Genomic DNA, 24,294 nt, shown 5'->3' with positions numbered 1-24,294 from the left:
GTTGTTGTACATACGCTATATGGTAATTTATGGACCTAACCGAAAGCCATTTGCACATAACAAAATATGTATTTTATCAAAGTAATTGTTGAACTGAAATACAATTAAGAAGTATATTATACTTTTTTTAAAAATGCTGGATCTTTTGGGGGTTTTTTATTGGGTTGTTGGTTTTGTTTTGATTTTATGTACTTGCTATTTTATGTGAACCACTCCAAGACCTTCGGGTAGAGGCGGTATAGAAATAAAATAAATAAAATAAAATAATAAAATAAAATAAAATAAATAAACAAACATTTCCAGTTTCTGCATTCCTCTTTCAGGGTTGCTATCAATACAATAAATGGTGCCAAAGTGTGAGAAATTTGCCAGTTTCAGCTTGATGGGACTTTTTTTTTGTAAATCAAAACCTTCTAAACTTTAAAAACATCAGCCTTTATTTAAAAAAAATAATAATGTTCAAGCATTCCATTTTGAGGAATGTTTTTTCAGTGGTTTTTGCTTTTTTAAAAAACAACTATTTTGTGCATTTCACGTTATTTCCATTAACCTGATCTCAACAATCGCCCACACTCTCAAGAGGAGGTAGCACATATGTAAACAACAGGACCAAAACAAGCCACCAAAAGCAACGGTACTCATGCACCACGTAACCTCAGAATCTAGTAGCATGAGAGAATCTTACTTTTCAGGGTTTTTGTTTTCCAGAAACAAGTTTATAGACCATACGGCTCCACCAAGAGTCTAGGTAGGTTTATCGTAATCTGCAAAGTACCTTGCCCCTTCTCATTGCTGGCAGAAGTTGGATAACTGTGCCAAATTAATCAAACGTGGATAAAGTATATTTGCTGTGGATTATTTATATACCGTACGTGCAGGTCTCACAATGTGCTATTAGAAAATCATATATATACACACACAAACACACACACACACACTTCAACCCAGGATATGCATTTTTGCACACATTAATTTGGCTGGAGAACTGCACTGTAAAATTATGGCGAATTCCCCCTGGAAGAAAAAAAAAAGCCCTGCACAGAAGTGAAAAATTTCAAAGGTGTCTCAGTGTGTTTGTGTATTGTATGGAAGCGTGCAAATTAAGCAAGCTTGCTTTTAGATACAAGCTGAACTGAATTTATCCCTACTGCTTGGTCTTTTATACTGAGCATGTATATATTATATCTGCAAGAAATGGTGAGCATGTTGCACTGTATATTTCAAGGCGTTCCCCCTTCTTTGCAAATGAAGGCTGAGCAAGATATTCTCCCCTCCCACCACTGCTTGGCTCCTTCCTCAAGCCCCTCCATCCCACCCCGCCGGCAGTGCAATGGAACACAGGGTTGTGTGTGTGGTTTCTATGTGGCTGGGGAGGGGGGAGCCAAAATCTATAGCCACTGCGGGTGGAAGGAGCGGAGAGCGAGCCTCGTAAACAGGCCCGCCGCACAACCAAATGAGAAAAGGCACGAAACCACAGCATTATCTACCATCTCGGGGTGACTCAGTGGGCAGGAGAGCAGAGCTGTGTGGGGAGAGGAAATGGCCGGGCAGAACTAACATACCACCCCTTAAAATAAATTTAAAAACTATACAAGAAAATGCACGGGGCTACCAGCCACAGATACTCCCACTGCTTCTTGTTTTATTTTAAAGATTGTCGGTACTTGCTTACACACTGCATACAGTGGTACCTCGGGTTAAGTACTTAATTCGTTCCGGAGGTCCGTTCTTAACCTGAAACTGTTCTTAAGCTGAAGCACCACTTTAGCTAATGGGGCCTCCTGCTGCTCCCGCGCCGCTGGAGCACAATTTCTGTTCTCATCCTGAAGCAAAGTTCTTAACCTGAAGCACTATTTGTGGGTTAGCAGAGTCTGTAACCTGAAGCATATGTAACCTGAAGCGTATATAACTTGAGGTACCACTGTATTAACTAATGGGAGTGGGGACAGGGAAGGTGCTTTTGACCCGAAAAATAGACTAATGTGCATTTGGAAGATGAGGAGCAGCAACAACACAAGAAAGCCCAGATTATGAATTTCGGCAAAGTTTAGGACTGGTGATTTAAGGTAGCCAAAATGAGCAGGTAATCTTGTTACCGGAGGTGGCTCCTCAGAACTTCTTTCCAAAGCAAGACCTCAAGTCTGGGACATGTGGAGCAGAAATGAAACAATGCCTCTGAGCATGGGCAGAGGGCCTTTCCTTAGCCCCCTCACCCCACCCTAAGCAAGCACAGACTGCCTCAGTGCCGGGGGGGGGGGAGGCCAGAGTTCAAATCCCCACTCAGCCATGAGGCTCACGGCAAGGGCAGTCTCCCGCACAGGGTTGTTGTGTGGATAAAATGAAAGAGGAGACCTGTGTATAACACCTTGAAGGAACGGTGGGATGTAAAGTGTGAAAAATTAAATAAGCAAGCCATCTCACCTTCTGTCTTGGGCACCTTGCCATCTGCCAAGCTGGCATTATGAGGAAGGCGGCTGCAGTCATTCAGAGTGGGTGAGCGGCTACGGGAAAGTCTCCCCACGCACTCTCAAGAGCAAACTCATATTTTTCACATCTTCCAGGGCTGAGCTGCTGCTGCTCTGGAACAAAGTTCCGGTGAAGCCTCTATCGTAACAATAAGCTTGCAAGAACCTATTCTTTCCTCCGACCTCAGCAGCCAGGCTCCAGGAATTCAGTCAAAGCTTCACCACCCGCCTCCCCAACTGCAACGGAGGGCAGATGAGATATTGCCCAGCAGCAGTTTATGTGGCCTTGTTGTATCTCGCTTTCCACAAGAGGGCGAGGTCAGCAAAATGTGGTTGCAAAATTCAAACGTGCTTCTATGGATGAAGGGAGGGTGGAGGGAGGAGATGAAAGCCAGAGGGGTAGGCCTTTTAGTCTGCTACAGCAAGAACGCACAAAAATGTTCTCCGGCACCTTGAAGACTAACCCATTTATTGCACTACAGGCTACTGTGGAGTAGAGTCCACATTTGGCCCCAGAATTTACCATCTCTCTCTAGTCTATATACATACTCAGGGTTTCCCAGCTGCTGCTTGGACTACAACTCCCATTATCCTGAGCTAGCAGGACCAGTGGTCAGGGATGATGGAGAGTGTAGTCCGAAAACAGCTGGAGACCCAAGTTTGGGAAACCCTGGAGTCACTGAAGAGTAAAACTTCATGCATGTCGTGAATGTTTGCACCACAATAAATCTGCTAGTCTTTAAAGGTGCCGTAAGGCTATTTTCTTCTGTCCTCCTATGAAACAAAGAAGGCTCTTTTCGGCTTGAAATCAGACCAATCTATAATCTATGCCGGTAGAGTGGCTCCTTACGCATTGCCAAAACAGAGGACAAAAGGAGGATACGGCTCTGCATAAAATTTGCACGTGCCGATCTCGGTATATGGTATTTTTGCAAGGGAAAAAAATGTGTTGCAGTTTGTGTCACAACCTCAAGCAAGCACACATCCTTTTTAAAGCATGGAGGGATGGCGAACCTGGGGCCCTTGAGATATTATTGGAATCCATGTCTAGCCCAACAGCGTGTGATTAAGGGCCACAGATTCCCCACCTTCAGTTTATTGTCCATGCATAGCCAACATAGGAGGACTTTGATGGGTTTTAGAGGTTGCCCTTCAACAGTGGACTCTAGTGCCCTTTGGAGTATGAAACCCAAAAGCTAGTAGAGGAAGCACATATGAGTCATGTTTCCTTTTCTGATAGTTGCCGGGGAATGTGTGAAGGGGGGAATTTGCGTGCCCTTCAGAGAAAGCCATTGCAGGCGTCGGAAGGAGACAGATTTAGCCCCACAGGGTCTCAAACCACCGCAAAATTCACCTGCGAAAGCCCTGCTGAAATTAACAGGTGGCTCTTGCACAGTCCCCATTCATTTCAATGAGGCACCTGTGGGGGCTATTTCCCAGCATATCATTCTCCACGGTGCTCAAGGGGCTGGTGTAGAAGCTGTCTGGCCTCAGAAATCCATTTCACGCTTCCAACATCATCACTATCACTCCTGCTTTTGTTCTTTTAGCAATCGGCAGAGGTAGGGCTGTAGCTTTCGGTGGCAGAACATCGGCCTTGCATGCTGGAGGGTTCATGGTTCAGGCCCCGCCATGTCCAGGTAGGATGGGGAAAGGACCCTGCCGGAACCCTGAGGAACTGCTGCCAGCCAGTGTAGACTAAGGAGATTGTTAGCCACTTTGAGACTCCTTAAAAAGGTAAAGGGACCCCTGACCATTAGGTCCAGTCGTGGCCGACTCTGGGGTTGCGGCGCTCATCTCACTTTATTGGCCGAGGGAGCCTGCGTACAGCTTCTGGGTCATGTGGCCAGCATGACTAAGCCGTTTCTGGCAAACCAGAGCAGTGCACGGAAACACCGTTTAGCTTCCTGCCAGAGTGGTACCTATTTATCTACTTGCACTTTGACGTGCTTTCAAACTGCTAGGTTGGCAGGAGCAGTGACCGAGCAATGGGAGCTCACCCCGTCGTGGGGATTCGAATCGCCGACCTCCTGATCAGCAAGCCCTAGGCACCTGCGTCCCTTGAGACTGCTTAGGGTAGTGATAAAGCGGGATATCAAATCCAAACAACTCCTCCTCCTCCTCCTTCTAAGCTAAATGGGCCCATGGGTCCGACTCAGCACAAGACAGCTTCCTCTGCTCCTAGTTTGGCTGTGTCTTTTAGGGTAAGTCCTCACAAGCTAGCCGACGATAAAAATGTTAAAAGCAAAGCAAGCAAGCGCATGATAAAAACGCAATCAGATTCCACCCCCCAGAGATGCAAAAGAGAGAGGAATTGTGACTCACTTAGGCTTCCTGGAAAAGGACAAAGCTGCTCAAAGAATCTTCTGGCATAAGATATATAGGTTTTTTTTCCCTTTTCTTTTCTGGATATGATCCAAGAGTTCTGGCTTAAATTTTTGGAAGGCCCTTTCTCTTTTTAAACCTACTGCTACTCACCCCAAATCCTTGGGATGCTATAGATTAAAAACTGAATAAACAAACTGCCACTCACTTTTTCGACTATGCTTAGGTGCCCCTGCTGAGTTCCTGCTGCAAGCCTGAGCCGCTTCGTGCCAGGGTGGGAGGCCAGTTTGCCCCCACCCACCCCTTACAACTCAAGTGCGTGAAAAAGCTATGTGGGCACTTTGGCAAAAGCTGGCACAGCTAGCATGACCCGAGAGTGAATTTCAGGTATGTGGGATAAGCCTCTCCCTCCCACCGTCCCTCTCCACTTGGAGCTTTCATTTTCAAATAAGAGAGAAATGAAAGGAAAGGAAGGGGGGGGGAGATAATGAACGAAGGAGAACGTGATTAAAAACCTACAGTTCCCTCCGCCTTTCTGTGGCTAAGGTTTTGGGGAGAAGTGACTAGTTCAGGAAGTTTAAAAGACCAAAGGAAAGAAAGAAAGAAAAACTTTTTAGAATTAAATTGTGCGCTCCGTATTGCCAAGCAATGGAAAAGCAGAGTTTACAAAAAACGGAACTGCATTTACAAGAAAGGCAATTACAAGAAACTGCAAGCGCTGGTTGCTCCTTCCTCTCAAGGACAGGCACTGCTGCCAATCTTACGATGCCTACATGGACTAAATAACGTGGCACTGTGGGGACATTCCATGCGCATTTGTCCACGTCAAATTATGGGCAAGTATCTGCGCATCTATGTGACCAAGAGTCCAGCGTTCCAGCCTCACATACCCGTTCCTTATTTTTTTCTTTACTTGTGTTGTTGTAGTTAATGCCAGATTGAGGTGGGGGGACCCCTGAAATAACAATTCAATTGTCAGAAGTATAAATTGGATGGAGGCATGGTTATATGGATGGATGGAAATGAAAGACAAGTTTTGGAAGGAACGCAAGTAAGTACTAAGCAGCTGTCCGACTTGCACATTTGGAAATGAAAGGAAAGACCACAACTGCGCCCCGGAGGCCATTTGTAATAGGATGAACCGAAGAAAAGTTAACCACAGCAGCTGCATGCTTCGGGAGCTGCAGTGCCTGAACCAAGAGGCAGGCAGGCGGAAGAGACAGCAAAGTTTGCATGAAAATGGGCATTTGGAACACAGAGTTATAAATAGGAAGCCAGAATAAAGTACACAGAGGTCAAAACAGCATGTTTGGCTTGTCGATATTGGGACCTCCCAAGCGGTCTCCCTCCAGTACTGAAGGCATCATCAACTCCAGGGAGACTGATAGCAGACGTTGCCCAGGCCCGGCCCCAACATTTGGCAAAGTGGGTCGACGTCGTCAGGCGGCAGATGCTCAGGGGCAGCACTGGAATTCCCTGGCTGTTCCCCGTGCCATGGAAAACAGATTCTGGGGCCGTGTTCTGTTGATCCACTGTCTCAAAAGCAACCCTCCTCCTAGTGGACTTGCTAGTGTTGGGACGTTCAGCTCTAGATAGACCACTGGGTTCCCATTTTTTTTTATACGCATGCAACTGATGGATCTAGTTCTTACAGCAATACAAAATTCAGCAAGTGACCTCATTTCCCCTAAGTTGCGCATATATATATATATATATATATATATATATATATATATATATGAACCCCGCAGCTGTCTTCTTTGTGCAAATCTCCATTAAGTCAATGGATCTCCAAACGGATTGCTCTTTCCTTTATTGTGAAAACAGAAACAAAGGGGAACAGAACCCTCTAGCTCCTCTCTGCCATCTGCACTCCAACACTTCCACATTAGCCCCTCCACACGGTGTCATTCTCTATCTGTCCACAGCTCAGCTTTGCCTATTTGACTTCCGCCCTGCCCACCCCCCTGCTATACACAATGTGGCACATTTGATCTGGTTTTATGAGAAGCCATTGTCTTCTCTCCGTTTGCATGGCACACACAGTTGTCAAGGATCCTCTCGCACCTTGCGAGCAATCTGGACAAGGCCAAACCTGATGTGCTGGCAATCGATAAAAGCAAAGAAATAAAATGAAAACCCAGACACAAAACATGAAATGCAACTTGGCTGAAGGAAGATCTGTTTGGGGTTTTTTTCAGGTTCAAAGGGGGGAAGGAGGAAGAGACAATGCCTATAACAATGTCAAATTCTCCCAGAACAGTGGTACCTCGGGTTACAGACGCTTCAGGTTACAGACTCCGCTAACCCAGAAATAGTACCTCGGGTTAAGAACTTTGCTTCAGGATGAGAACAGAAATCGTGCTCTGGTGGTGCGGTGGCAGCGGGAGGCCCCATTTGCTAAAGTGGTGCTTCAGGTTAAGAACAGTTTCAGGTTAAGAACGGACCTCCAGAACGAATTAAGTTCTTAACCCGAAGTACCACTGTATAAGTTAGGGAATCAGCTACTGAGCTGAACTTAAAACTGGCAAACTGAAAGCTGTCTTAAGAATGTTAAAAGTGATCCTATGGTTCTCTCAGTGATCCATGGGGTCAGAAGCTCTGAATTCTCCCGTCATGTGGCAGTTCCCAGGGAAAGGACATTCACACTTATGATGCCCCCAATGTAGAAAATCTTCCACAGGAAGGCTCATCTGGCACATACACTGATGTCATTTCAGCAGCAGGGAAAGACCTGTTATTTTATCAGGCCTTTCCATCTAAACTGCTTTTATCTTTATGGGGGGGGGGGGTTGTATTTATGTCTTGGAAGACAACACTTTATGTTTGGTCAATGTTTTTACATTTTTCAAATGTAAAAGCTTGCCCCCCAAAAAGTTTTCAGATCCATGTTCTTACACTGCTCTTTTAAGATCCTCCTGCTTTGATTCTGTAGTGTGTGTAGTTTTTTATGCTTTTTATTGAAATTTAATTTTGTAAACTGCCCTGGGGATTTCTCCACCAGTCGGTGAAGGGGCAGCTGCTCACTCGAGTGCTTATGGTACTTCCCTCTTTCCTCCTCATTCTTTTTCCTTTTGTATCTTGCACAGGAGGCAACTCCTAGGGGCCGAGGAGTCTTTGGGCCCTCTCAATAAAATATTTGAGGGGGCCAGACCCCACCAAAGTTGATGGGCATTGCCATTTGAATAGTGTATGTGCAGCACATTATGCAATCAATTATGTGGGGTGGGACCTACCTAGCCCCCCCAATATTTTATTCAGGTTGGCACCTCTGGTATCTTGTATCCAGATTGCGAACGTGCAGGCAGGGACCAGCTCATCTTTTGCATTCATGTATGATGCATGGGAATTTTGAGGTGCTTTATAAGCGTTAAGTGACAACAACAATAAATTCCTGTGACAAAATTAATTGCAACTGATCTGCTGTGCGGTTTCAGGTGCTTGCCAGGGGCACAAATAAAAGAACAGGGGGAAATAATGAAGACCTTGAACAAATGTTCTGCTCAGCTTCTTCTATATTTGGATGCAACTATAGTAAACGCAGAGGGGAAAGGGGAAGTGGGCAAGCATTGTTTGGTCTGTGCACTTGCCATGCTCTGAGATATTTGTCAGTATGCACTTGCTGCCTGCTGAGTCCTCCCAGTTTTCCTTCACAAGCTAAACCAAGAATTTGGAAAGAACTGAGATTTCATTCAGGTGCCTTACAAAACAGCATTCGGGCTGTTACAAAACAGCATCTGTACCATGGTACCTCAGGTTAGGTACTTAATTCATTCTGGAGGTCTGTACTTAACCTGAAACTGTTCTTAACCTGAAGCACCACTTTAGCTAATGGGGCCTCCTATTGCTGCTGCGCTGCCAGAGCACAATTTCTGTTCTCATCCTGAAGCAAAGTTCTTAACCTGAAGCACTATTTTTGGGTTAGTGGAGTCTGTAACCTGAAGCATATGTAACCTGAAGCATATGTAACCTGAGGTACCACTGTAATGGAAAAAACGACATCCTGCAAAACCAGAAGAGCAGTTTGCAGTGAGGCAAAGTTTAAGACTCCTTAAGCTGTTTCAGACTGCCTCAGGTTTAATTAGAAGGCCCCATCCTTTTTTGAAGAAGGTTGTGGTAGTTGCCTCAAAATTATTCTAGCAAAGCACCAAAGCATATGAGAATTTGCTGCTTATTCTGGAGCGGTTAAAACGAATTAAGATACTGTAGAGTGGAGAGAAACTGCAGAATGAAGCTTGTAAAAAGAGGCTGCTGGATGACCCAAACTTTTTCCATCTTGTAAATAAAGATTTCCCATCACTTATATTAATGCTTTAGTCACTGGTGAAGTTCAACAAATAATTGGGGGTGGGGAGGGAGAAAAGAGATCAATGCAAGGGAGATGAAGTTATGCCAGACACCAATGGTCTTATTAAGGCTGTTAAACATGCGTGCCATGTGCTGGAAGTCCCCCGTTCAAATCTTTTTTCAACAGCGCACTGGGTGACAAATTGTTCTCTCGGCTTCATTTTGCTCCTTGTTCCTGGTGCCCTCCCCCGCAAACAGAATAAACCTAATTAAGAACATAAGAATAGCTGCTGCAGGATCAGGCCAAAGGCCCATCTAGTCCAGCATCCTATTCCTACAGTGGCTAACCAGATACCTATGGGAAGCCCGCAAGCCAGGACCTCAGCACAACGGCACTCTCCTCACTTGTAATCCCTGGCGACTGGCATTCACAGGCATCTCGCCTCTGAATGTGAAGGCGGAGCGTGGCCATTGTGACGAGTAGCCACTGACACAGCCTTATTCCCTAGGAATTTGTCTAAGTCTCTTTTAAAGGTGATGGGCATCACTACCTTTTGTGGGAATGGATTCCATAGATACAAAGGCAGCTGTGCAAATTCTGCCTCGCCTCAGACGACTGTACCGAGCTAAGAGCGCAAGTGAAGAACTTTCAGCATTTACCCAAAACAACCAGCTAATTATATGCACTCTTCTTACATTTATTAGATGTGGAATTTGATGCAGGCAAGGTCGGAGGGCCAGTATGAACAGAGGGCACCAGTGTCTCCCCTTTCCCTTGCTCCCTCTTCTTCCTCCTTGCCCCTCGGGTCCTTTTTCACTATGTTCCTATGGCCTTCCCAGTGCCGGATTTACATATAAGCTAAACAAGCTATAGCTTAGGGCCCCACTCTCTTGGGCCCCCCAAAAAATTAAAGAAAAAAAAAAACCTGGATGTACATTTCCAAAATATAAGATAAAAAACATACAGCAACAGTGGCAAATGGCTTTAGATACCTATTAGTTCCATAAATTACCATATAGCATATATTCAACACAAAAAACAGCGACAATTTGTTGTTGACAAATGACAGCTGGACATATAAAGGGCCCCATTACCTTCAGTAGGTTGGGGCAGGGGTCAGCAAACATTTTCAGCAGGGGGCTGGTCCACTGTCCCTCAGACCTTGTGGGGGGCCGGACTATATTGGGGGGTGGAGATGAATGAATTCCTATGCCCCACAAATAACCCAGAGATACATTTTAAATAAAAGGACACATTCTACTCATGTAAAAACATGCTGATTCCCAGACCGTCCATGGGCCGGATTTAGAAGGTGATTGGGCCGGATCTGGCCCCCGGGCCTTAGTTTGCCTACCCAAGGAGTTAGGGCCTCATCAAACCTAAATCCGGCCCTGGGCCTTCCCATCATATCTCTCTCTCTCTCTCTCTCTCTCACACACACACACACACACAAGATCCCCCTGAGCCCTTGCCCTCTCACATCATTATAATAAGGCCACCCTCATTACCACTCTGCAGCAAACAAAGCTGCCACTCTAGCTTTCTTGCCACATCTCTTGACACTCGGTTCTTTTTCTGGGAAGAGGGAAAGAGAAGCAGTGCACTGAAAAAATGGACCCCCAGCCTCCTCTTGTTAGTGATTTGCAGAGGGGAGGGGGAGGTAAAAGCTACCAGGGTACGCTCTTAAACTGCTATGTTGAGGGGGGACAGAGTCACGAATTTGAAACGGCAAGCTCAAAAACAGCGTTCCCAGCCCATTAATGCTCCTGTTAATATGCCGGATGTCACAAATGCTAACGCACCAAGGGAACCTTAGGAGGGAGATGAACCGCAACCTGCTGCTGCGAGACCCAGTAAAGGGAAATGACCAGAAGAGGGGAGAATAAAAAATGATTCTTAGCCACCAGACAATAGTCTTGGCTGGATTTCAGCTGAGTCAGGACGGTGACTAAGCAATTCTTGTTTTACAGAGGAGGTGATCAGTGGAAGCAATACACTTACTGTTCATTCAGAACCATCGTCCCCTTTCTCCTTCTGTGCCTCCTTGCAGAGTTCAAACAGATCTATGGCTCAGAGGCCTCTTTTCTCACTCAGCACAAATAAAGAGCGGAGGTAGGTGTCACATCGACTCCTTTTGACACATTTTTACTTCACACCCCCTTTCTGCAACCCCTCTCCCCCTCCTCCTCCCTCAAACCTCAATTAATTAAAAAGAACACGCAAATCAAAATGCCAGATTTTTTGTTTTTTTTCAAGAAAGCAAAAGCCAAAGCCCTCACATCTCACCAAACCTCTTCCACCACCAAACGTTTGCCATGAGAGCTGCTAAAATGTATACTTAATTTAAAAAACACAGGCTCTTCGGCCCTTTATATGGGTTTCCATTTTGCTTGGTTCTCTAGCCACAAAAGGGAGCATCTAATGTCGGGGGGTGGGGGGGGGCATTATTTCCAACAATATTGCAACTTGTCCAGATTTCCAGAGGGATTGCCCTGTGTTAGTCTGTGCACACATTGCCACGTGTTCTGTCTCCAGCACAATCTCACCAGTGATGCCCAGTGCCCCATTCAACAGAGAGAGAGGGATAACAATAATAATAATGATTTATTATTTATACCCCGTCCATCTGGCTGGGTTACCCCAGCCACTCTGGGGGCCTCCCAACAGAATATTAAAAACACGATAAAACATCGAACATTAAAAACTTCCCTAAACCAGGTTGCCTTCAGATGTCTTCTAAAAGTCAGATAGTTGTTTATTCCCATGACATCTGATGGGAGGACGTTCCACAGGTTGGGCACCACTGCTGAGAAGGCCCTGTGCCTCCTTCCCTGTAACCTCACTTCTCGCAGGGAGGGAACCACCTGAAGGCCCTCGGAGCCGGACCCTCGGAGGGAAGGTCCCCAATAGAGCAGGAATGGCACATCACTATATAAAGAGAGCCTCCTGCTGTCAGACCATTACATCCAGAGACTATGGGCCTGGAGAGCCGTCATTTTACAACCTCATTCCCTGCCCCCCCCCCCCAATAACCAGCCTTCATCTGTGACCACTGCCATACACAAAAAACTTATTATGTATTTATTTATTCTCAGCCTCCTTGGAGGCTTACTGTCAAGGCAGAAAGTTAGGGGAGAATTATACATATATACATACTAGAGGTTGCACCACTGCTTGCCAACACCCTTCCTCTCCCTTTATATGTTGCCAAAACAACAACAACCCTCAGACCTCGCTATACCTCCCATGGCCCACCTGGGCCTCTCACCTGCCTATGTCTACATTCTTTTGGATCTCTCCCCTCCCCCCCCCGGTGGATGGCCCAGCAGCTTGTCAAACTATAGTTCACAGTGTCTCCTGCCTGTGGCCAAGTGAACTGCAGCGTGATGACATCCTTATGATTTTATATACCGTCTTGTTGTTGGCATCCATCTGGCTTGAGAGACAATGGAGTGCACCTTTGAGGGTGAAGTCACGCCACTGCGTTAGCAGCACCAAAGTGACTGCTCCTGGGCACAAGTGCATATGGAAGTCCTGGGCTGCCCAGACAATAGGACTCCCCTCTCGGCCTCACCCATCTGTCCCAAAGGAAAGCACTGCAATATGTTTGGCACCTGCTTGGCTGCAGGAGTTGCTGGAAGGAGGCGTACAAGGCGCCATCCAACCATCTTAGGGACTCCACTCTGGATTTCGTTAGGCTTTACTTAGCCTTTTTTGCTCCCAAAGATATCCCACAAGGCAGTGGAGGTTTAGGATCAGAGTTTTCCTTCTCTTAGATGGGCTACTTTCCCAGTTTGATGAGCAGTATCTGCCCCTCACTTCCCTCTACAACATGTGCAGAAATCACCTTCCAGACCATTGGACACACTATTGATATCATCCGCTCAATACGCCAGAGCCTGTCTTCGCATGCAGGGGAAGCCCCACCTCAACAAGGGCTTGAGACCCATTGGCTACCCTCACCTGGTTTAGCCAGTCAGTCAAAGCCGTTTCCTGGGTGGTTGCTGTCGCATGCTGACAGCCTCTAGGAGCCACAAGGGACAGCTGAGTGCAGCTGGCTCCTTATTGAAAAGCTCTTGTGGCAAGGTGCAAGTAGGGCGGTCACTTATCCATACTATCCCTGAAACAAAATATACCGCCAAAAAGACGAGACAATTTTGCGTATGCATGTACTAATTTATACGCATAGAAGCGCATTTGGCAATCAATACTGCCATTTCAATTGAAATTCAATACATCTCTCCATAGTGGAAAGGACTATGACCAGCTTTGTGGTTGCTCAGTTTGCTTTCCAGGTGCTAACTGTTGATGAGCAAGTTCAAGGCAGGTTAGCTGGGTCACGTATTGGCTCCCAAGGACTTTCCATTGGGAAAGCATCACAGAACAACTCACAAAGCAAAACAAATTCACCGCGAATGCACTATTATTGTGACTGGAGTGTGTTGCTGCAGCATACAGCTGCAACAGAATAGGCGTCTGGAGGGGCCCAAGGAATTCAACTCCACCAAACCTAAAACACCCATTGATATGAATTGACACTTACTGGTCATCTCCAACTTTCTTCACCCATGCCATGTCCCTCTCCGACTGACTCGTTGCAAGGTCCTAGGAAACATTAAGACAAGCCCTGTTACAATAGGGTGGGAGAGTAGAAAGAAGCAAGAAGCAAGCGCAACCTCACACTTCCATAATAATAATCCAAACAGAGGAGCCCCTTGACAGGAAGTTCTGCAACTGGAATATATTAGGCAAAGTGTATTTATTTGTTAAAAGTCATCTTAATCTGGCCGGTTCATCATAAGGCCCCCAAAAGCATCTCACAATAATAATGCAAAAATGGCTTAGATGATGATGAAAAAATTGCACTATAGGAAGTGTATAAAAGCAAGCAGAGCCAGAGTGTGGGTTTTCAGACTACATGAGCCAGGATGCACTGAAAAGATTTATTGACATGCAGCAGCCCAGGGTTTCACAAAGCTGTTTTTGGGCTACAACTCCCATCATCCTTAGCTTGGTGGTCAGGGCTGATGGGAATTGTAGTCCGAGAATGGCTGGAGACCCCAGTTTGGGAAATCCTAGGTTACTGCATAATTTAACTGTCAGTAATCTTCTTCATGTTTTTTAATCTAAATTTGTCCTTGGCCAGGGTGACGCTATGGGCTTTATAAATCCATACTCAGTCTGACTCCCCTCATATTACATACAGTGTTGGTTTCATCTCCCTTTCTCAGCAATCTGCCTTGTTCTTGTCACAGCACACCACAGAAAGGTAGCTTGTGGCTCTCCAGATGTAGTTGAACTCCAACTCCCATCAGCCCCAACCAGCACAGGGATGCTGGGAGTTGTAGTCCAGCAACACCTGCAGTATATCATCTCCCACACCATACATTCACTTGCAGGTATCTCAGAATAGACATACTATGCATCAGTTCTTGAGAAAATAGCAAAGCCTACTAAACGGAAGCAGCTGTACTTTTACCAGGCCACTTGTCTCGAATGAGTACTGTGCAATCAATCCAGAAATCATATATTATTTTAGCAACAGCAATAATTCTTATTAAGTTTAACAACATCCTGCTTTCATGTTGACACACATATCTGTGTGAGTGGCAATATAAAACTGTCACTGATCTGTATTTCTGGACTCTGTAAAATGAAAGTCTATCTCTATTCCTATATAGCTCATTGTTGTTATTATTGTTTTGTAGTCAGGGCAACTGTTTTCATTCTTGAAACCCAAACCCTGCATTCTCAGCAATATGTACAAAATATACACCATATACTATGTTGCTGTGAACTGATCTTTATCACAAGCTAGCTGCATATTAACTGAAAGGTGTAAAGGTAAGCTTCCGATGTCACAGGTCTCGCAGCCCATGACAAAACCACACCAGTGCTATGGACTTAAACCGAGTCATCTGGTCTCGACGTTCCCACAGCACCCTGGACTCTCTGGTCCTATGAGGGCTTGAAAATTTCCCACAGAGATTTCACCGCTCACAAAGCCACCATCTCTGAGATTTTTCAGGAGCCCCAAACATCCAAGATGTTTGGAAGCTGTGTACAGATCACACACTTAAAGAACATTTCTCCCTAAAGAACCCCAGGAACTGTAGTTGATCCCTCAGAGCGACCATTGCCAGCATCCTTCAGTTCCCAGGAGTCACTGAGGAGCGGAGGGAAATGTGCTTTAAACGTATGGTCTGTACACAAGCCTAGGCCTGCAGTATACATGCTCCCGAAGACTGTCTGTTTTTTAAAAGCTAGGTGTGCAATCAACCTCACCTTCAGGAATTACAAGGTGTGACCAGAAAATGCAGTGAATGGTCACAAAAATCGGATAGCAAGAAATATTCGAACATACATGCCTTACAGGCCTTCAAAGTAGGCCCCTCTCTGATACAATGCACCGCTGACAACATTTGTAGAACTGCTGGAAACTTCTGCAGAAGTCCTCTTTTTGTACTGCTTTCAGTTCCCTCGTCACAGCAGCTTGGATGTGTGAAATGTTGGAAAATCTGTATGCTTTCGGTGCAGATTTCAGTTTTGGAAAAAGAAATAAATCCGGTGGGGCCAGATCAGGAGAATATGGAGGGTGGGACAACTCAGTAATGATGTTATGCGGAATATGCAATTGTTCCGCCACCATTCGGACAGACAAACGCCGATTCCGCATCAATAACTCACGAACTCTGTCGACATTTGCCGCCATTCTGCTCGTCGACGGCCTGCTAGACTGAGGGTCATCTTCGACGGTTTGCCGTCCTTCACAGAAACGCTTAAACCACTCGCACACTGTCTTTCCAGTTACAGCTTCATCTCCGTACACAACTGTGAGCATTTCGTGGGTTTCCAATGCAGATTATATGTTCGAATATTTCTCGCTGTCCGGTTTCCGGGACCGTTCGCTGAACTTTATGGTCACACCTTGCATATATTTCAAAATACATTTCCGTTCCTCAGTTTGCCACAGTCTCCCATGTAAATAAGCAGCTCCGGAGCTGCGGAAACCATTCCAGAATTTGCACCCTTTATATCCCCACCGCATTGCGTTCTCCCAACCGGCTTTAAATTTAAATAAAATTTGCCTCATGAGACCAGGGTCCTGCAGGATCTGATTTCTTTCTGCAGGGCCTGTAAGATAGAGTTGTTCCGCCTGGCCTTTAGCTTGGAGCCAATTTGATTCCCTCCCCCTTTCTTTTTCCTTTTTCCTTTCTTCTCCTGTTATGAGGCTGCATTTCAATATTTTAATGTTTCAATATTTTAATTGTTGTATTTTAATCTTGTTTTTAAGTTGTATTCATTCAACTTGTTTTTATTATTGTTTGTTAGCCGCCCTGAGCCCAGCCTTGGCTGGGGAGGGCGGGGTATAAATAAAAATTATTATTATTATTATTATTATTATTATTATTATTAAATTTACCTGAGCCCGCGTCTCTTGCAGCTGCTTCACCTCTGCCTGCAGCCTCTCACACTCGGCCTTCAGCTGCTCTTCCCGGTGCTGCGAATTCTGGACTTCCTGCCTCGTCTCCTCCAGCTCCACTTCCAGCCTCTGCACCTCCAGCCCCTCCACCTGTTCGAGGCCCCTGGGGCTCTGCCAGTTCATTGAGCAATCCAGCACTAGGAAACACGAGAGGCAGGCAAGGGTTGGGTGGGTGATGCGGGAGGAAATACGTTAACGGGGAAAGTGTAGCAGAGGGGTGGGCAGGCTTCTTGGGCGAAGCTACTGCCATTTGGAAAGTTCTCAACACAAGTAATAAGTAAAAACCCTATTATAGTGTGTGTACCCTGCTACTCTCTCATACCTGCCTCTTCAGAAGCCCAGCTGAGCAGCTTTTTTTAGGAGTGGTACCCCAGTTAAGGAGCTGTGTTCCTGGAAGGCCCTCCTAGTGCCACCTTTGTGCTCTTGTTAGGGTCAAGGGGAGCCTTTTCTGTTCAGCTGGGGCTTTTAAAGAACTTAGATCACCTGTACCGCTCCACTATATGTGAAGGAGTGTCTCCACTCCTATCGTTCAGCCCGGACACTGAGGTCAAGCTCCAAGGGCCTTCTGGCGGTTCCCTCACTGCGAGAAGTGAAGTTACAGAGAACCAGGCAGAGGGCCTTCTTGGTAGTGGCACCCGCCCTGTGGAATGCTCTCCCATCAGATGTCAAGGAAATAAGCAACTATTTGACTTTTAGAAGACATCTGAAGGCAGCCCTGTTTTGATTTTTGTCGCTTTTTTATTCTTATTATTAATATTCTCTTGGGAATATTATTAATATTCTCTTGGGAGCCCAGAGTGGCTGGGGAAACCCAGGTAGATGGGCAGGGTATAAATAATAAATTATTAGTAGTAGTATTAGTATTATAATTATTAAATCTGCATTTTAACTTTAGGGGGTGCGGTGAGGTTTGTCTTTGTTATATTTATGTAGTTTTTGACTGGTTCATGTTTTATTTTGTATTTAATTTGGTCGTCTCCCCTGTTTTTTACTTTGTTTTAGGTTGCTCAGAGACATTATGGGGTAGCATACAAATGGCACAAATGAATAAACAAACCTTAATGAAAGCTGTAGCATCACTAATTAATCTTAGTAGCAAGAAATACAGGTAAAATCATTGTGTTACCCAATATTGTTACAATGAGGAAAAATGAGCTCATTTCTAGTAATGGACGCCTGGCCTGTTCATTCTTTTAAAGACATTGCTCCAAATGCGTATTCTGGGATTGGGGTGGTCTTGCACAGACTATTTTGTTTGTGTTTTTTTAAAAAATAAAGCTGTGCCATGCTGAGAAAAATGAGTCTGGCTTTGACCGTCCCTTGGAAAAAACAAATTTGGTGTTTAAACTGTTCTGCAATGGCTATAAATCTCCCCCCCCCCCTTAATGCCAAGAGGTCTAAGCTTAGGTGAGCGATATTTCCACATGGCTGCGAAGTGGTCAAACGTAGCTGCCACAAGCAGCCATTTCGTTGACAATTCCTCACAGCTGGAGTCACAGGAAGTCTTGAGCAACATATTTTTTTAAAAAATTGACACGTGTTAAAATGTTCTGTGGCACCATATTCTTGGAAAACACCTCCCATAAAAAACAGGCACTTGGCCATGAAGCTCACTGGGTAATGCTGGTAGCTAGTCCCTGCCTCTCAGCCTAACCTACCTCACAGGGTTGTTGTGAGGATTAGCTGAGGAGGCGAAGAACCGTGCCCTTTTTTCCCCTTTCTCCTCCTGTGATGGAACTCCTATTTGGGGACTTCCCTGGCTTTTTTCTGGCCCATGTAGGGCCAGTCTGGATAGTTAGCCTTGGTGAAGACTTGACGTTTTCATCCCCCAAAAAGTTTTTGATTTGAGTTTTCCATTGAAATGAAGCTGTATTTTAATGTTTTAATGTTGTATTTAAATCAATTTGTTTTTATATTGGGTGTTAGCCGCCCTGAGCCTGGTCTTGGCTGGGGAGGGTGGGGTATAAATAATTTTTTTAAAATTATTATTATTATTATTATTATTATTATTATTATTATTATTATTTGACCTTGAACTCCTTGGAGAAAAAGGTGGAATATAAATGCAATAAATAATACATCATAATAATAGATTCATAATAATATCCCTGGGAATTGGGATGGCTTATATCAACTTAAATGTTGATGTCCTGATGGTTATTGCATCTGCTGGAAAGAGCTTCCTCCTCCTTCATTTCTTTCTCCTTCCTGAGTTTTTATTTCTTTGCTAATTTTTTTATTAATTTCTCTCTCTCTCGCTCTCACACACACACACAAAACCACTACCTTGCAATGGCCAACCGTGGGAAATTCATTTTAAAGCTCTACTTGGGGGGGGGGGCTAAAGTTTATTCTGCAACCTTTTGAAAACGGGGGCTATTTCATGTACGAAGACAACAAGAATCACAGTGCCATCTACCGGGCAGAAACAAAGCCTGTGTCTCAAAACAAATAAATCCCCCATTTACACACACAGACAGAGAGAGAATCGACAAAGTAGATTATGGCGGCCTGATTAATTAGGTTCTTGCCTCTGGGCGTAAATGCATTGACTGTTTTTCCAGGCCCATGGAAATGTACCGCAGGACACTCTGCAACTGGCTAGTGCACTCTGCAATTCATCCAGCCACTTATCTCTGATTAGAAATAGTTAATCAGTGGGAATCTAGTTTTATTGTGTGTGTTTACTTTGATCCAGGATCACTTTGATCCAGGAAGGGAACTGCGTGCAAAACAATCATTGGTTCACACAATTCCCCACCCACATTCATGGTAGTCTACCTTTCTTGAATATTTATTAATATTGACACTTTTCATTTATAAAGCACATTTTAAGTGTTCAAAACACTTAACGTATATTGTTTTGAAAGCAAAATCCTGTGTATGACTACTCAAAAGCAAGTTCAATGGGATTTACTTCCAGGTAGGCATGTACATGACTATTGTTTACAATATGAATCCTTGTATTCTTTTTAAGACTCTTAGCTAAGCCAAGGAATATAAATGAATCAATTAAACCTGCGTCAATTTGCATAGGAGTGAAAACAGTCACCATGAGACAAAAAAAGTGCACTTATGCCGTTTTTTGATGATGCGATGTGTAAGGGGCCAACGTACCGATCATTTATTTGGACAATTTTATATCCTGCCCTACTTACAAAAGGAACCCAAGGCAGCTAACAGACCAAAAAATAAAAAGGTCACCACACTGACATAATAATAATTCACAATACCTGGGGGCAGCAGTCAAAAAAGTAAAATAATTTTAAAAATAAATTCAGCCAAAGGCCTTTTTAAACAACCATGATTTTACTAGCCGCCTAAAAACATCAAAGCAACAGGGCCTAGCAAACCTCAATTAACAAGAGCATTCTGGAGGTAGATTTGGGCCTCTGTAGTTAAGGGCACCCTGTGGTCAATGGAGACATACCAGGCCACATCAAGCCCTCACATCCAAGTCAGCTCCTCAGTGTGAGCAACGCATTGGATCTGGTCTGCCCTCCATCCAGACCTTGACCTCTAGCTTGGCTTCGTCCATGTCAACTGCCTCTGGTTCTCTTGAACTAGACCCCTCAACTGCGGACGACCTCCTTTTGTCTACGGCCTGATAGTCATAGATGAGCAAAATCATAGCAAGAACATTTCCATTCACACTGAGGGGAGAAAAGGAAGCCCTCTTTTAAGATGATGCTTCCTATCTGAATGTTTGACAAGTTGTTAACTGGCTGCCTGATTACTTGGGGGCACCTGTTTATTCAATTTAAACGTTCCTGAACTGATGAATCAAATCGACTGGTCAATTAAACCAGGGGTAGCCAACATCACAATGTCCTTGGGACTACAACTCCCATCATCCTTGACCACCAATTATGGTGGCTGATGCCAACAGGAGTTGTACTTCTGGAGGACTTTCAGGCCTTAGTAACTCTGAGACAAGCTGCAGTTGAGTGGTTCAGTTCTGACAAACAAAATTTAAAAGCCTACCATGGAAATAAAACACCGTGACCTTAATTATGGCTGTTTATTACCCATTTTGTATATGAGCAGCTGCGGCTGAGGAACAAAATTCAGCCTAAAGCAAGCTGGTCAATTCATGGCTGAGGTGAAATCTGAATCCGAGACATCCCAAGTCCATGATCTTCGTAAGTAGACACACCACATCATCAGCCTTCCTTCAGAGTTAAATTTTCAACCCTCCCTCCCAATTCAGGCAATATAGGACACAAATGTCCTGTCAAATTTCAGAACTGGGAAGAGTACAGAGGTGACTACAAGGGATGGGGAATTGCCAGACTAGAATTATTATTTTTAAAAAATCACCGTGGCTCCCATGAAGCGACAGATACTGGACTTCTTGATTTTGCAGCTGAGAGTTGAGATTCTGGAACGAGCCGCCATCTCTCTGCCTCAACTGCTGCTCTAAGCTTCGGATACGATTCAGATGTGTCTCAACCAGAGCTCTCTGTAGAGGAACAAGGCCGGAATGGAGAAAAAGAAAAAGAAGAAGACAAAGACGACAAAGAAGAAGGCGTCTTGAACTTTGGTGCACAGAAGTATTGACAATGAGCTGCCACTAAGCCAACTGATGAAAAAGATAAGACAGCTCCTGATTTTAAGGCCAATTTCCCATCCTCCTGGCTCAGAAATCTTCACACCCAATTCTGCTTTGATCGCCATCAGCTTCTCCTTCCTTTTGGCACCCTGAACCAACTAACTGGCTGTTCCACAGCTTAGCTGATTCAGATCAAAGGGGGGGGGCTAATTCTTTTATCTTGCTATTCTACCTGCTTGCCTCCTCTGTCTCTTTCTTCTCCATTTACGCTGTTAAACAAGATTCAATTTTTGTTTTACCCTGACTCTAGTTCTCAAACCTCATTTTCCTATTCTTCTTTTTGCTCGCTTTTTAAAAGCAAGCTTCAATTTTCAATTTCCCCTCCCTATTCTGCCCTTTTGTTTTCTTAACCTTTACTACTGTAAGGTAACGGTAAAGGGACCCCTGACCATTAGGTCCAGTTGTGGCCAACTTTGGGGTTGCAGTGCTCATCTCGCTTTATTGGCTGAGGGAGCCGGCGTACAGCTTCTGGGTCATGTGGCCAGCATGACTAAGCCGCTTCTGGCGAACCAGAGCAGCGCACGGAAACGCCGTTTACCTTCCCGCTGGAGTAGTAGCTATTTATCTACTTGCACTTTGACGTGCTTTCGAACTGCTAGGTTGGCAAGAACGGGAGCTCACTCCGTCGCAGGGATACGAACCGCCAACCTTCTGATCGGCAAGTCCTCGGCTCTGTGGTTTAACCCACAGCACCACCCGCGTCCCATTACTACTGTAGAGAGCCTTTTAAACAAGGCACCTTCCAGGGTATTAGCCAAGATTGGCAAACATTGATTGGACTTCCTTATCCAGAGGCAGTTTGCCTTGATCAATACACGATAGGACAAATAACCCGGGATGGCTACCTCACCTACTAGTGAGCTTCCAGAAGTTAGATGATCGTGACCCAGGAAGGGAAACTGTTATGTCCTTTGCTAGAGCACTTTCACAAATAACAAATTGCGTGAGGCTAAGGAAATTAACTGTTTGTTTATTTTTTGTGCTTGGAAGCAACAATAGCCAGAAGCTCAAGCACTGCATAAGGACTTACTTGCAGAAGCTGAAAATCTGTTTCAAAAACATACCGTATTTTTCTGTCTATAAGACACCCCCATGTATAAGACATTTTGGGGGCAACAACCAATCGCCAGTCCACCCTCGGCACTATCCGTGTATAAGATGCCCCCTAATTTTTGACATCATTTTTAAGGGGGAAAACCTAGTCTTATACACGGAAAAATAGGGTATATGCCTTCTTTCAGGACAAATCTACTGCATGGCCTGTAGCTCGGTGGCAGAGGATCTGAACTGCATGCAGAAGGTCGCAGGTTCAATCCCCAGCTTCTCCAAGTAGAGCTGAAAGAGACTCCTGATCTGGTACCCTGCAGCACCACTGCCAATATATGTAAAAGGTAAAGGACCCCTGGACGGTTACGTCCAGTCAAAGGACTACGGAGTTGCAGCGCTCATTTCAATTTCAGGTTGAAGGGGCTGGCATATGTCCACAGGCAGCTTTCCGGGTCATGTGGTCAGCATGACTAAACCGCTTCTTCTCACCACAGTGGTACCTATTTATCTACTTGCACTGGCATGCTTTTGAACTGCTAGGTTGGCAGGAGCTGGGACAGAGCAACAGGAGCTCACTTCATAACAGGGATTCGAACCACCGACCTTCAAATCGACAAGCCCAAGAGGCTTAGTGGTTTACTGGTAGGCAACTTATCTTCCTAAATTCCCTGATCATTTCTGCCAAAAGACCATGCCTCTCCTAGAACTTCCCAGCAAACTCTGACTGACTGTAAGTGGAGTATAAGAGGCGAGTCCGAATGGATGATTAATGTGACCCAAAGTCAACATTTTTATTTTTTCAGTCTTCTGCCACTCCATTCTTAAGAATCATGGCAGATTGTTTTATGGGGAGAGGGAAAACACAAATTTAAAACTTCTCATAAAATCAGACAAAGCAAAAGCCTTTCTTACTGCCCAAGAAACCTGCCACCTGATGCCAGAACAGCTGAAATGAGAAAAAGTTCCTTCTGATCAGAAACTGAACTCCCCGGGTTGGACATCTTGCAGATTCTCCAAATCTTCATTTCAAAACAGAAGTGTGCAGCAGCAGCAGCAGCAAAGCTGTGCTGCAAGCCAGAACAGCTACTAAACATGAGCCCTATCTCATTTTACAGACACGTCATGCAAACAGGTACATGCAAAGGAGGCTTACAGCATGCCTTGCATCCGGCCAGAATGCTAAATGAAACCCACCATCTGCCCCAGCTCCGACTCAAGGTCAGTCTTCTCCACACACAGCTTCTCATAGGCTTGGATCATCTCACCCAGCTGTTCTTCCCTCTCCTTGCTTTTCTGCAGCTGGTGGGCGGGGGTGGAGGGGAAGAAAAAAGGCAGAAATCATGGCTCAGCAGCAGCAGCAAGCAACATATGATCCTGGAACTGCCTGATCACTAAGGCTGGAGACAAGGCGACAGCACGCTCGTTGCCTTTTTAGATATTCATTACCATCTTCTGCCCCAGATTAAGCTCACGGGTAACCTGGCTCAGATCAGATCTGCACAGACCTGACCTGCCAGCCCTGGGAATCAATTGTGAAATGAACTTTCTGAGAGCAAGGCTACAATGCACAGAGCTGATAGGCTGGCCCTTGTGGCAATCATAAAGCCACATGCTCACACGGCCTTTCTCAGAGTAGATTTAGGTTTTTTTATATGGCTATGGATGGGAGGGGTGGGTGCCAAACCAACAGCTGAGCTGATAACTGTGTAGGTAGTTGAAAACAAAACAAAGCAGGCAGCCCACCTGCAGCACGAGTCGGAGGGGCAATAAGCCACACTGAATTTAGAGCCAGGTACATGTGTCATTTGAGGAGCGTCCATCAAATATGAATGAGCGGCGTGCAGCTGCAAGCAATCCTTTTTCAGCCACGTTGCTCTGCCCTTTGTGTAAGTGGCTGAACAAGCCAGGATCCAAAAATTAACCCATTCTGTGTGCCTGCAAACGGCAGGTAATTTGTAGTTTGCAAGCCATTAACCATAGTTTCTGAGTTTGCACATAATAGGAAACTATGGCTAACAGCTGGGTCCTGGTTTGCTCAGTCTCTCATGCAAAAGTGGGGAGAGAGGAAAGCTGC

At 45.1% G+C, this 24,294-nt stretch overlaps 1 protein-coding gene across 2 annotated transcripts in view; it reads right to left on the bottom strand.

Annotated features, from left to right (window-relative positions):
• TBKBP1 (TBK1 binding protein 1) overlaps positions 1-24,294 on the bottom strand; it is a 54,414-nt gene that overhangs the window by 13,227 nt on the left and 16,893 nt on the right. For both annotated transcript variants that reach the window (XM_083708759.1, XM_083708760.1), the window contains exons 4-7: positions 23,415-23,519; positions 20,882-21,023; positions 16,502-16,698; positions 13,622-13,683 (exon numbers count right to left, since the gene is read on the bottom strand). In XM_083708759.1, coding sequence (XP_083564885.1) covers positions 13,622-13,683; positions 16,502-16,698; positions 20,882-21,023; positions 23,415-23,519 — 506 coding nt within the window. The remainder of the gene's footprint in view (positions 1-13,621; positions 13,684-16,501; positions 16,699-20,881; positions 21,024-23,414; positions 23,520-24,294) is intronic.

This window comes from Podarcis gaigeae (assembly GCF_964106915.1).
Source record: "Podarcis gaigeae genome assembly, chromosome: 13".
Classification (NCBI taxonomy): Eukaryota; Metazoa; Chordata; class Lepidosauria; order Squamata; family Lacertidae; genus Podarcis; species Podarcis gaigeae.
This window is presented reverse-complemented; position numbering and strand designations above follow the sequence as displayed.